The sequence below is a fragment of the Notechis scutatus genome, chromosome 2, assembly GCF_049901735.1.
Source record: "Notechis scutatus isolate UNSWTSFEM ecotype Mainland chromosome 2, rNotScu1.2, whole genome shotgun sequence".
Classification (NCBI taxonomy): domain Eukaryota; kingdom Metazoa; phylum Chordata; class Lepidosauria; order Squamata; family Elapidae; genus Notechis; species Notechis scutatus.
In genome coordinates this window covers 94,032,415-94,046,283 of record NC_142010.1, presented here as the reverse complement: position 1 = coordinate 94,046,283, position 13,869 = coordinate 94,032,415, and the positions used below count along the sequence as shown (strand labels likewise).

The window sequence follows — 13,869 nt, the reverse complement described above, 5'->3', positions numbered from 1 at the left end:
TGTGTTTATGTATGTATATGTGTAGCAGCACAGAAACAAATTATGTCTTAAAGCCAGGACATTAATTGGTAATAATAGAACTGCATGCAATATACTGTATTGATAAATATATGTTATTAATATATGCATGTCATTTATATAGGAGAAGTAATACAGATGTTTAACACAGAAGGATACATTATTCATATAGAAGAAAAAATAGTATGACAAATAAATAAATAAACAAACAAACAAACAAACAAATAAATAAATAAATGTCTGGTAATGCCTATTATAGTATATTTAAATATGAAATTATGTCCTTTTGGTGAACTATTTTCCAGCAAAGATCTGGTGGTTTCAGATTGTAAATAACTTATTTAATTTCACAGAGCAGCCACTCATAAAGCCACATGAATCGATAACTGCTACATTAGTGGATGTGTAGCATGAGTGAATGCAAAAATAAGTAAATATAAAGAATAAACATTCACCTCTGGAACAATCTATCTCTGATATATGACTTTGTTGACCAGAGATATGAAGTGTACTTTTAAAAAGAATTCAGGAAATTATGTATGATATCCAAGGTATGGTTAAATCACCAATGTCTGTCAATACTTTTTTATATTTTAATAAGTTCATATTTATCTAGAATATCATTGCTTTATAGAAGTAGTAGTTGATTTACAACAAATAATTTACATAATGCTAGAAGCAAACATTTTCTTCTAGCTCAATGTTTAAATATTCATCAAATAACAAATAATGGCTTCTTACCATACTGTTATTAACTGTAAACATATTTGTTAATTGATTAATAGAAGGTGGTTGATTAGTTAATGTTTACTAAGCTGTAAAATCAGTCTGTTGGTAGGTTGATGATGTAGAGGAACAGTAAATTCTTTCCCTGAACAACTGAATGTACTCAGTATCCATGAATGTTGATTATGATAGAAAAGAAAATAGACTGAGGTATAGAGAATATTTTTGAGGACCTTTTAGTTTCTATTGCTCAGAGGATGACATGCTTCATTGTTTGACTAGAACTTACAGCAGCATTTTCTTTCACGTTTTGCTTAGACTTGAAAATAAGCATTGGATAAGTTCATACTTTATCATGCTACACTATCTAAACTGAACTATTATGCTTCACTTTAGTGTTTGGTATGGTGTGTGAGCCCACCAAGTGCATTTTTACACTGCAGGTTTTCCAAAAGAATAAATTTAAGATTTTGTTAAAGCAGACTGTCTAACAGTCTTACTCAAAAAGAGCATTAAGAAAGTAGCTACTGTAGTAACTATAATAATCTAGAGGCCTTTATGGATTTGTTAAACAATGATTTTTGGATTTGTGATTGTATAAAGGGGGCAAGGCAGAAGTGAATAATGTGTCTAATCATATAGTAGGGATGAATAAAATAATTTGCTTTTACTTGTTACATGAAGGATCAGGAGTTTTTTTAAAAATACTTTTTTCCATTTTTTTCTTTCTTTGTTCTTTTCTTTTTCGTCTGTTCTTTTTCTTTGCACTTTGTATTATCTTTTTAATATTTTTTATTTTTATTTCTGAGCATAGTTGGCCTTATTGTTTAGTGTAGCAAAAATTTTCATTGAAAGTATTTTTTTAAAAAAATTGACTGAGTTTCTGTTATATTTATACCAGAAAGACGTGCTGAGAGTCATCATGAATGCCTTCCCTTGAAACCAGAGTTCCACTATATTTGCCCAGGAATGTGAGACGCCCAAAAAAGGAAGACAGAAAAAAAAAAAACATCTGCTAATGTATTTTTAAGGAATCTCTCACTTCTTGATGTGAGATGATGGATCTTGAGAGCAAAAGACACAATGGAATCACTGGGAGCTTTCCATGGTGCTGCTTTGTCTTATGAAGTTAATGCAGAAGAATCAAGTTGCAACTTCTTTTGGGACATTCAAAAGTTATATTACCTGTCTAAGTGCATGTATTTATATATACACACATTCATGAAATAGAGGCATGCAGTTATACTTGGCATTTCTTAATATTTTCATAAACTAGGGAAAGTCACTAAGCAAATAAGCAGCTAATCTTTCATGCCATTTGAAATAATTAACACCACAATAATAATAATAATAAAACAAATCAGAGAATAGTTTACCCAATGTGGAAAAAAAACAATCAAAACATATTTTTCTATGCAATCATCTTCAATAGATAATTGTAGTTAGGAAAATATCACTTAACCATTGTATTTTTTCTGGCAATAAAGCTAAACACCAAAGTAGAAAATATAAAATTATCAAACAAAAATACACATTATGTTACATTCTTGCCAATTAAATCAGAGATGCTAACCATTGGATATGAACAACTGATTCTGACAATCCTTTATCAAACATTGCTTTTTCAAAGAAGAATGTGACTAGTAGATTTTAATTTAACTGGAACACAAACAATAACAAACATATCTTTTCATGAAGTTTAGTTCCTTCCATATGCTTCTATAAGTTATAACGAAGTTATCCTTTAGATACAGAAAAAATCAAAATACCAATAAGCAATGTACCAAATGCAAACAGTATAACATATGAAAGCAACAATAGCTATGTCTTTTTAAATATGCCCATTGAAATAACTAGTTATAGCACAGGGATTTATGTTTTGCGATTTTATTTCAGCTAATAAGCATTGCAATCACTATAACTTTATATCTGGTGCCCTTAGTAGACAATCCACTTTATATAAATCAATATTGTGATTGCCACAAAAATTGGGGGAACCATTTTGTATCCAATTTAATGTGATTGATTGATTTCTTATTATAATGATTAATTGTATCATTTTTTTAAAGGACAAAATAGATTGGAGTTGAAATGTCAACACTGTATTGTTCAATTTTACAAAGAATGTTTTTGATAAAGTCATCAATTTTTGTGTGAACATAGTGGTCCTAAGAACACCTGTATTTCTATAGTCTGTTAACTTGTGAGAAAAAAATAAACAAGCAAAAAGAAAGAATAAATTAAGAAATTTCTAAATGGATAGGAAAGTTAAAAAATGAAGGTTCTTCAGGGATCTCTGCTGGCAATAGTCTTTTTGAACTTGTTCATAAATTATCTTTGCAGGAAAATAGTACACAAGTTTGTGAATGATACAGGGTGGAAAAGCTTTAAGAACTGTAGAACAACCTCTTTAAACTGAGTAAAAGGTTAATCAAATAGCAAATTCAGTTCAATTTAAGAAAGTGATACATTTCTTTAAGCCTACAAAAGAGAATAGGCATTTTTCTTGGGGGGGAGCAGGATATAAACAGGTCCCCATAAATGGTTTACTGAATTGAAGGTCTACTATATCTATTTTTCTTTTCTTTCATTTAATTAATCAGTTCATTTCATTTACCATTTAGTTCAGTTATGTTTCAGGTTGCAATCTTCTATGTGCCATGATTGTTACCAGTTTAGCTGAGAGATATTGATCTTTACTAGCCATAATAGTTTTGGTCAATTGAGTCTTCTGCAATGGCAAGTCAAGGAATTGAATTTAGGTCAAGTGCCTGAAAAACCTGTGATTTACTAATAAATTAAGCCCATTTTTATCATTGTTTTCTCTAATAAGTCATTCTGAATTTAATCCTTAAAAATAAGCACTATAATATTTTTTTTGGGGGGGGGGGGTTGTCAACCCTAAACATTCATTAAATCACTTATTTTATTTACCCATGAGTGATTCACATATACTTATTTGACATTTTAGGATGTCATTTTGCAAAGTTTGAAAACTCATTATATAGCTGGTCATAAGAGAAACGTGAACAATATCTGCTTTCAACTCTGTATGGGACTAAATCAAAGAAACTGAATTTGACATTTATTATTCTGTGTTATTATAAAAGCATGCTGGGCAATTGATAAATATAATCCAAAAAGATAACTGTCTTATGTTCCAGAGAAAAATCCACAAACCTCTATTATTTTTAAGATAAAAAAGTAGTGAAGCACTGAAGTCCATATGTTTTCAGAAATGAAACACACACATACACACACACACCAGATATTTCAATTAATGCTAATTATTTTGATAGATACATTTCTCTGTTTTGCCTTTCTCTCAAAAGACAGGTTAATCTTATTTGCAACTGTGTTATACTTACCACTATAGAGAAAATTAAGAACATAAAAAGCAAATTGAAGATCAAACCTAAATACAATGTTATATTTTTACATTCCCTATGAAATTTCCCTATGAATTTTCTCTCCATGAAAATAAAATTGAAAATACTAAAAATCTATCAATTTACATGCATTTTTAGTATTTTCACCCAAGTTTATTTTCATGGATTATGGAATAAGAATATAACATTGAATTTAGGTTAGATCTTCATCTTGCTTTTTATGTTCTTAATTTTCTCTATAGTAGTAAGTATGTTGCATGTAAATTCATGCAGGCTGCATGTAAATTCATTTTTAATATTAAAACTATTATATTTCACTTTTTTGTTTTATATCAATGCAGTTAATAAGCAAATAGCATAACTAGTTTCTGGATACTACACTTTCACACAAATTTTAACAGCTCTTTGATACTGGAAAGTGATTAAAAACAGTATTAAAAATCACTCTGAATGTTTAAATTATGAATGCTAATCATTTAATTCAGCAACTGATATGTTATTTGTATCTCAAAGCAAGGTTTTTGAATGGGAAAGGAGCAGATTGTTCTCTTATGGGAATGACAGTTCTACCAACCAACTTTTGTTGCTTTTATATGATAACGTTTGATGGTAAGAATGTAAAAAAGATACTTATTTGGAATTAAATTAAAATGAAAATATTCTTGTATTATACTTTAAAATTTCAGCAAAATCTTTATTTGCTTTTTTAAAAAAATCCTAAATGATTGACTATTATACTCTATAAACATTAAGGACAGATTATAGAAAAAATGATTTATTAAGTTGGCTGATTTATTAAGCTAGTTGATTTATGAAGGTCTCTTTTTTAAATTTATGTTGACTATATGTAACATTAAAAGTAATGTTAAAAATTAAGGATAACCTCTAGGAAATGGATTCCGCCTCTACATATTGCCTTCAAGAATATGGCATACATGACATTTCTTTCTTGGACTGAATTACACTATCAGAGTAAAGAAAACAAAGGAAGGAGTTTCTAACAATTTTTGTGATAGTTAAGAACATTTTATAAGACTTTTTGCAAAATGTTGCTAATTCACAAATAGCTAGCATAAAAACATAAGCACCAACCTAACAGAACATTATATGTTATCTCCCTCTAGCCATTACAAATGGAAAAATCTATGCAAATCTTGCTTAACTTTGTCCCTGTATCTGGGTATGTGGACATACCCCCAGTAAGGTCATGGTCTCCTGATACCTATAATTTTTATTTCATAAGGAAACTGATGATTTACTTGGGAAGTATTCTTGTAGATTATAGATGTTGCTGAAGACTTATGCTCCCCCCCCCCTTTCTTTCTTGCCAGCTTCACCTTTTTATTTTGATTGTTTTAATGGAAACAGGTCAGATTGGAAGCTAGTGGTATTTGGGAGGGGAGGGTTGGACTACTCTGAATTTTACATTGGGGCATTAGAGTTGAGAGACTTACATTTCCACAATATTCTCTGGTAGGTTGCCTGGAAGTTCAGTTAAGCCCTTTCCCCGACAGTCCACAATATTGTTACTGCAAGTGCAAGCAGATGGGCAATTGACAGAATTGGCATTGCAGGATGGTGGTTCAGCATGTGAACCTGAAAAGGAAAAGAAATCAAAATTTGAAATGTAGTGGGTTTTTTAAACGTGATTAGCCTGAGTGGTGTTATTGGTAATCTAACTGATTGTCACTTCTAACTGTCTTGAAAAGATATCAAAGAGAGAAACCTTCCTTGCAAATGTATTGTCCTTTAAATATTGTATGATATGTTATATAAATGAATTATATTACAGTTTTAACTCCAAGATTTATTTTGTTTTCTTTCCTGCTACTTCCTTCAATGTACTTGTTCCAGACATGTTGCTGGAGCCAATCTGGAGAAGCCCCAGTGTAGAGAAAGAAGGAAAGTATTCCACAAGTGACATTGTTCCATTATCATTAACTGATATACAGTATATCAGTTGATACAATAGTTAGCAATGTAACCAAACAAAATCTTACATGCATGTCTACCTTGAGAATACAGGAAACATTCTCTACATATTTTTAAGGTTAATTTTAATAATCATCCCAGAGTCCAGATTCTATTCTTCAAAATACCTTCATGTCTATTGAGGATTGCATTGTGTATTTTAAGAAAGGAACAAAGCACTAATTTTTTTATTGATTCTGCCATAAAATTATATTGCTGTTTGTTAATAACAAAACCTAAACAAATTAATCTAAGATGAAAAACCCCAAAATTAAAAAACCAACTTTTATTTTAAAAAAATGAATTCTGAAAGCCTTTTCAAAAGTCAGTAAGGAGACCAGTTCCTTCAATTCAATAGGCAGTTTCCAAAACCAAGGCTGAAATTGAAAAATCTTGATTTCAAGCTGCTTCTAGTTTGTCTCCAGATGTCTTCAAGCGGTATGGAGGATCATAATACATAAAACTTTTGATTAAATAATCTGAATCCAAGAAAAATGGGAAATTTATACATCTGAAAATGAACTAGACTCCAATGAGCCAATATCAACATTGAAATTTGCAGACTAGATCTAAAGGCAGCCTCACGTAGACAAACCTGGAGGAATTAGAAGCAGCACCAGTGTCTTAAAGTGATTTTAAGCGATAGCTTATGACTACCTCCTAAATTAACACTTCCCTTTTTCCTTAGAAATGCTATTTAGAAATATGAGAGCCATTAAAATATTGATAACATTCAGTTCCAAATTATTTTTTAAAATGCAATCACTTTTATCTCTTTTGTTTCAATTAGAATGTTTATTATCCCATGTATTAATGTATGTTTAACTTTTTTAAACACTACCTAAAACAATCACATTTCTAAGTAATATATAAAACACAACTATACATAACATACACAAACCAATATATTAAACTTAAAGAAAGGATACTATTTCTTGTAAGGTTTGCTTATCTAGTTGTTTTTTAAAGCATGTATTTATTTTTGGGTAATACTTTTTTATATTGAGATAAGTACAATTTTGTGTACAGTATTTGAAGCTTTTCTTTTTAATTACTGAGACAATTCTGATTTATAAAACAAGAATTCGTTAAACACCTACCCACACAGAACAGTTATTTTGCATATATTTTTGGAAGATAATTCCCACATTTATGTTGAAAACATTAAAATGCATCGAAAAACAGAAATTTTTATGTATCATTAACAGTTATCACTGAAAAATTCTTTGAAAAAAGCAATAATAGATTGGATTAGAAAATGTATTTCTATGTACATATGTGGTTATGAAAGCCATCAACTGAAATATAACCTCAATTCCCTAAAGATGCAAAACTTGAAACTCTACACCTTGCCTGATAGATCAAGAGTGTATTTGTCTCTTGATAAAATAAAGAGAATTATTGGGATCTTTTTACTGTATGTTTCTGAAATGTCAGAGTTTCCATTGAGAATTCATGGCCTTGACACTTGAGATATTGTTAGCAAAAGTGTGATTGAAAAAAGTTGTCATCTCTTTTTTGATCTTTCAACATGACTTAGGATGTATTGGAAAAGAAATGAATGCAGGCACAGAAGGATGAGCAATTCCAGTCCATCAGTTATTAAAAAAGGTTTATTTAAAAAGAATCCTAAAAGAAGAACACCACTACAGAGAAGTTCTGTGATCGTGTATAGATTTTTGCACGTCCTAGAAATATCAGAATCCTGTACACCAGTTTGTGTACTTTATATACATTTCTCAAGCAACATGAAATTATTCACATCTGCATAGTAAGCTGATTTTGACCTTTAGTATGATTTCAAAATCAGTTGAAAGTAATTTAAATATCACAATTATGTTCTTCAGGGATTATAATTTTCTTTCTTTTGTCACAATATGTATCCACTATGCATTAAATTGAATGCCAGAACTTTACATACATTTGCTAATTTATTCCATTTGTATGCAGGTCAGACATAAAGCTCAGAAGGCATTCTCCTGAGAAATATGATTATATTATTTGGTAATTAGCCTTTTACATTAATATGATCTGAACATTTGAAAAAAAAAAAACCTAAGTATGGAATCATTAACACAGTCCAACAGTTCAGAAAGCCTAGGAACAAATCACAGTAATTTAAAATATTATTACTCTGTTTAACTGAGGCATGACTGAATTGGAATTGGCACAGAGTGACATTTAAAAGGACCAATGTTACAATAGTTTATTTCAAGTTAATGTGAAGACTAGTGCAAAATGAGAGAAGAAAGTGAAATAATGAGGTATTACCTGTACAGACATATTCTTTTTTCTGAACATCAGCTACATTGAACCCTCTCAGGTGAACAGGTGCCATGCAGAAGGTGAATTGTCCAACTGATCGCCTTTGGCGCAGCCAATCCGAAAGCCATGCCAGGTGACAATCACAGTATAAATAATTGGAATGAAGCCGCCTACAAAAGGATAGAGCAGAATGAAGGTCAGGCTTATATTCCAGACAATGCCATTAAGAGTCTTTTAAAAATTAATCGTTCTATGTTTTGCATTGCTTTTTTGAATAAAAAAATGGCAACAGAACAACTAGAACTTGGAAACAGATTGTATGGCACATAAGTAAGTTTATTTGTTCATCATAACTGAACTCTGACAACAGGAGATTTAATTTTGCTTCCTTGTTTAAAAAAAATGGGTAAGTAAAGGTAGCAAAAAGACGACATTCTTAAAAGGTGACAAGATATTTTCTTTGTAATGAAAACAGAAGTGGAAGCAAACATTTGGATTCTTCCTTTGTCTGACATTCTTTGCCCATTCCTTCGATCTTTTCTCAGAGGCCTGGGGAACTTTTGAATCATTATGGAAAGTCTGCAAACAGCTGCACAAAAATTATCAAAAATATCCTTGCCTATTTGTTGTTACTCACAGGACACCAACTATATGCCATCCAGATTAAATCTTTTCCTTTTGCATGCATAAAATTAAACAGGAACAAGGATGGCTCTTATGTTTTAACAACCTCTTACTTACAGAATATAAATGACATTTTGATATTGTAGCCATTTTGTCTTGTAAAGTTGCACTCATTTTGTCAAATTGTCTAGAAAAAAGTTCTGTTAGAAAAAAAATAACGTAGCTTGAAAGTGCAAATAAACTATCAAATATTTCATTTTTACTCTATGAGTCATGACAGGCAGGCATTAAAAGCACAGTTCCCATGACAATGCTGCCATTTCTATTGGACAGGGTTAAACAAAGCCATCATTCTGACAGACTAACATTACATAGAACGCTGACAAACATAAAGTGCTGTAAAACATAGCCTGATCCATCCACAAAATAAATTAATCATTTCAAAGATCTTTATGCCAGGCTACTGCTGTTGAGTTCAGCAGTGGTGCCTAAACTGACAGTCTCCAGATTTGTATGTTTGCTGATGGCCTGGAGGCACATTTTTTTCCCCTGAGAAGCTTCCAAAATTTATGTCCTTGCTAGGCTCAATAAAGTCTGAGGTCTTGACTGGCAAGGCAAAGTATGCTAGTTAGCTAGCTGTAAAAATTTGAAGTTAGATTTTTTAAATATCTTTTCACTGTCATCTAATAGTTATCTATAATATTGAAGCACAAATAGTACTCCCACTATAAAAAGCATACATACATATCAGCTACTGAGCCAATTAACAGTACAAGCTATGCATATTTACTTGTAATAGATCTGCTTAAAATAATGGGATTGATTACTCAGATCATAGTTATATTTGTTAGTCATGAACACTGAACACATTTATCTGTCACCTCTCTAGTTGTATAAAACTAGTTTCAATCTTTTTTTAAATAGCATTTTTCTTTCTCTATGCTCAGTACCAGGCTTCATTCTGGGTTTTAAGCCATATAATTTCTGTTGGAATTCTGCAACATATTGAGCGCATTTAGAAATCTCCCCTTGAGACAAGCCAGTGGAAAACAATCTGTCAAGCTTTAACCATCTTATGGAAATATAAAACTATAATAAGGAGCAACTGGAAAAAAAGTCTCCAATACATGGCATGTGTATTAGAATTGTTTGGGTTTCTTTTAATCATCAAAAGAGGACAGCCTAATATCTCTGCAGTCATTCATTGCAGCAAATACAACAGGGAAGTCAATATTAATAAAATGAGACAAAACGAATGCAGGTTAATAAATTCTATAAATATAGCTTTCTCATGGAAATGAAATCTGATCAATGCACAGCAATTCTTATTAGTTCTAAATGAGGATGTTTAAATAAATCCATAAAACAAAACAACAAAAAGAAATTAGGAAAGTCATAGAATAATAGATTAATTATAGCAAGACACGTGTATTGAGTGCTGCAATGTTATTGTACAGTTTTTCCTAATTTCAAATGAGCTTGAAATTAAACAAAGTATTCAATCTTCCAGCCAAATGATTTATTTCTTAAAACATGAAAGGTTGAAATTGACAGTAAAAGGGGCCATTAAATTGAAATATTATTAGCCACATCTTTTTGTTTGTTTATTTGTTTTGGTTTTGTTCTGACAAACATTGGAGATTGCAACAAAATAGATGAAATCTAAAATGAAAAATCTAACCTATCACTCAGGTCTTACAATTTTCATTAAGAGCAAGACTGCTAAGAAGCTTCATAAATTATTTGGAAGCATACATGTATTGAAAGAGTCCTTTTAAAATGAATGTGACTGTATTTATAGCTTACAAAAGATGAATGAATATACTTTACAATTTCTAAAGGTGAATATTTAGTTACAGTCTAAATTAAATTTCCTTTTCTGTCAGCATTCAAGTTTCATAAAATGTAATTGTTAAAATTCAATATAAAAACTCTCTTTGAAATCCCATTTATGATTTTTCCCATTTTCCCCTTTAATTACAGTAAAAGGGAATTAGTCAATATAAGTCTCCAGGGAACTACATACAAGGCCATCTTTTAAATTAAACTAAAAGGAAAATGGCAGAAGACCTTATCAGCTTGTCACATGTACCAATTTGAAATAGCCAAGATAAAGCTTAGGATATTTTCATGAAAATTAGCAAAAATGTAAACACTTTTTAATTAATAAAAACTTATATGATGCCAGAATCTATACTCCAATTTCTTGAAACTTTTCTCCTTTGGAAAAAGATAATTTTGTTTTTCCTATCTCAATTTCTATCTGTGCTGACATTTATTTTTAATTTGGAATGGGGGGGTATTTTAGAACTTAATTTATTTCTGTAAGAAGGGTAGGGTAAACAGTGCTATTATCTCTGCTTGTCCATCTCACAAAACTCAGTGAGAACAGTTCTCTCTAGACAGCTTTTCTGTAAGATTTAATTCAAGTAGGGGTATCCATGGGCCCTGAAGATCATTGTCTCATTGGATAATGAAATACATGGTCTCTCTCTCTCTCTCTCTCTCTCCCTCCCACCCTCTCTCTCCCTGTATGTCTGTCTCTCTCTCTCTCTCTCTGTCCTAGCAAATTAAAAAAAAAATATGTGAATTTCACCAAACTAGATGTTTACCCTCTCTTAGAAGAAAAATGAAACACTGAATGATGGATAAATAAAAACCAAAAGACGGTTTTGCATAGCAGTAATTAATTCATATACTGTAAGTATAAAACCAAATTAAAGTCAAAGACTATTATGGATAATAAGAGCCAATGATATATTACATATAGTACTAATGCTATGCTATCTACAATAAGATTACATCTGCACAATTTGTAATACTCTAACTGGAAAGTCCATTAGAAATAAAATGGAAATGTCTTGCATTTTTGCACTTAAGAGACAAGCTACAAAAAGCAGCCCTTTATTGATCTTAGTGGACTGATATGTGTACTGACAGATACTATTTAACTTCAAGCTTCACAAATCTGTAATAGAAGAATTCATTGTTAAATGTGTGGAGGAGAAATAGACTAAAGCTACGGCTGCTGTTAATACAGTATGTAATTGAACCACAGAGGAGATCTCAACACTGTTAAAATTAAATGGCACCAATATTTAATTCCAAATATAATTTACATGCAATAAAAATGAAATGCATTCAAACATGAATCATGAATATATTCAAGGCAATAAGAAAATAGCTTTCCTCTTGAGGCACGCTTCGCCTCTTTTACTGTATGTATGTTCAAACAATGTTGGCAACCTTCAAAGCAGTTTGCCATATCTTTGAAGGAGAAGAAACTTAGAACAAAAGGTTCAGAGGTGCTTGTTGTTTCACAAAGCACTGCTCCAAACAGTTTGTGCAGACCTGCACACAGCTGTTTGTTCACATTTGTATTAATTAAGTTTTAAATTCACTCTATATGGCTAAAAAGAATATGGAAGTTGTACATCTGTTGCATATGAGGTTAAGAAAGATTTAGCATTTCTGAGTGACAATAGGTCAGCATTTCTTTGGTTAGGATGAATTCTTCATTTTCCCAGACTATCATATTAAACCATACTATGGTTTCTTTGATTTGTGCTTAATGCTATTGGTAAAACAGATCCCCATTCAGTACACTTCAAATAAACTGTGTCTTATTGTGAACTGTGGAGCTAGCCAATGCAACAACATAAACAACAAAATAAAAAAAATATATAGATTTAAGTGTTGATTTAGCTTTGGATTTTTACCATTGTCCTCATAGTCCATCATCAACATTGCAATAATATTTTATATTGCAGCTATTTCTAATTTGTTTTTTATTGTTTTTCTAGCACCTTCAAGTCAGTGTTGACTCCTGGTAATTGCCTGGATTACTCCATCTTTCAGATTTCAGAAGTTGTTTGCCATTGCCTCCTTCCTAGGTGGAGAGAAAGGGATTGGCCCAAGGTGATCCAGTTGATTTTATATTTAAAGCAGGACTAGAATTCCTGGCCTTCCAGTTTCTAGCCAGGTACTTTAAGTGGTGTTCATGTTATAACTATAACTGGCTATATATAAATATTGTAAAGGGAGCTGAAAATAATGCAATGCCTCAGAGCATTGAAAATCCTGTGGTTTGGAATCCTAACTTTCCAGGAAGATTAATCTTTTGAGCAGAGTTCCATTCAGGGAATTCTTCTTCCAGCAAGACAAGAGGGAAAGCAGAAAATTACATCAATAGTTTCAGGTAATGCAGCATTACCTGAAACTCCTCTCTGATGGTTTGAGAGTCTCTATACAATATGTGGGTTACAAAGATCCATGCAACCATTAGAGACCAGCAAAAAACAAAACAAAACCCTAGTCTTTGCTGTGGTTTGATGGTTGTGCAGACTTTTGAAGCCAAGATATAGTCCTATTTTCTAGAACAGTGGTTGTAAAAGACCTGAAGGAGGAAAAGGTTGCCCAATAATTTCCATTTCCCCTTCTGCTCCTTTTTACAAACCTATCACATATTTTCCATATGGTTTCCTCCAAACAACAGTTCATCAACTGTTGAAAACACTGGCCTTGTACAAAGCAAATTCTTCACATTTTCACATGATGTCTTGGCTTCTCTGGAAAAACAAAAATGTTGACATCTACCTACAATGGTAGATCCAATTCTCTTCCACTAATCACGCCCATCTCTAGTTAGGCTTCTCCATGCAATCTATGCTAAAATAAAAATAAAAAGCTTAACAAAAGAACAGCACTTTTCTCTGAAGTAGCTATTACATTGTCTTTGTTTTCATCAATGAATCAAGATACAAAGACCGCTGTGCCATATATGTCAGTCAAAGTACTTACAAGGTTCTGATCTTTGGCATATGGTTGAAGCTGGTGAGAGGGATGCGTGAGATGTTGTTGTTATTGAGGGTACTAT

At 31.5% G+C, this 13,869-nt stretch overlaps 1 protein-coding gene across 1 annotated transcript in view; it reads right to left on the bottom strand.

The window, feature by feature from the left end:
* SLIT3 (slit guidance ligand 3) overlaps nucleotides 1–13,869 on the bottom strand; it is a 519,460-nt gene that overhangs the window by 183,624 nt on the left and 321,967 nt on the right. Inside the window, exons 7-9 of the mRNA XM_026688600.2 lie at nucleotides 13,794–13,865; nucleotides 8,376–8,539; nucleotides 5,588–5,729 (exon numbers count right to left, since the gene is read on the bottom strand). Coding sequence (XP_026544385.2) covers nucleotides 5,588–5,729; nucleotides 8,376–8,539; nucleotides 13,794–13,865 — 378 coding nt within the window. The remainder of the gene's footprint in view (nucleotides 1–5,587; nucleotides 5,730–8,375; nucleotides 8,540–13,793; nucleotides 13,866–13,869) is intronic.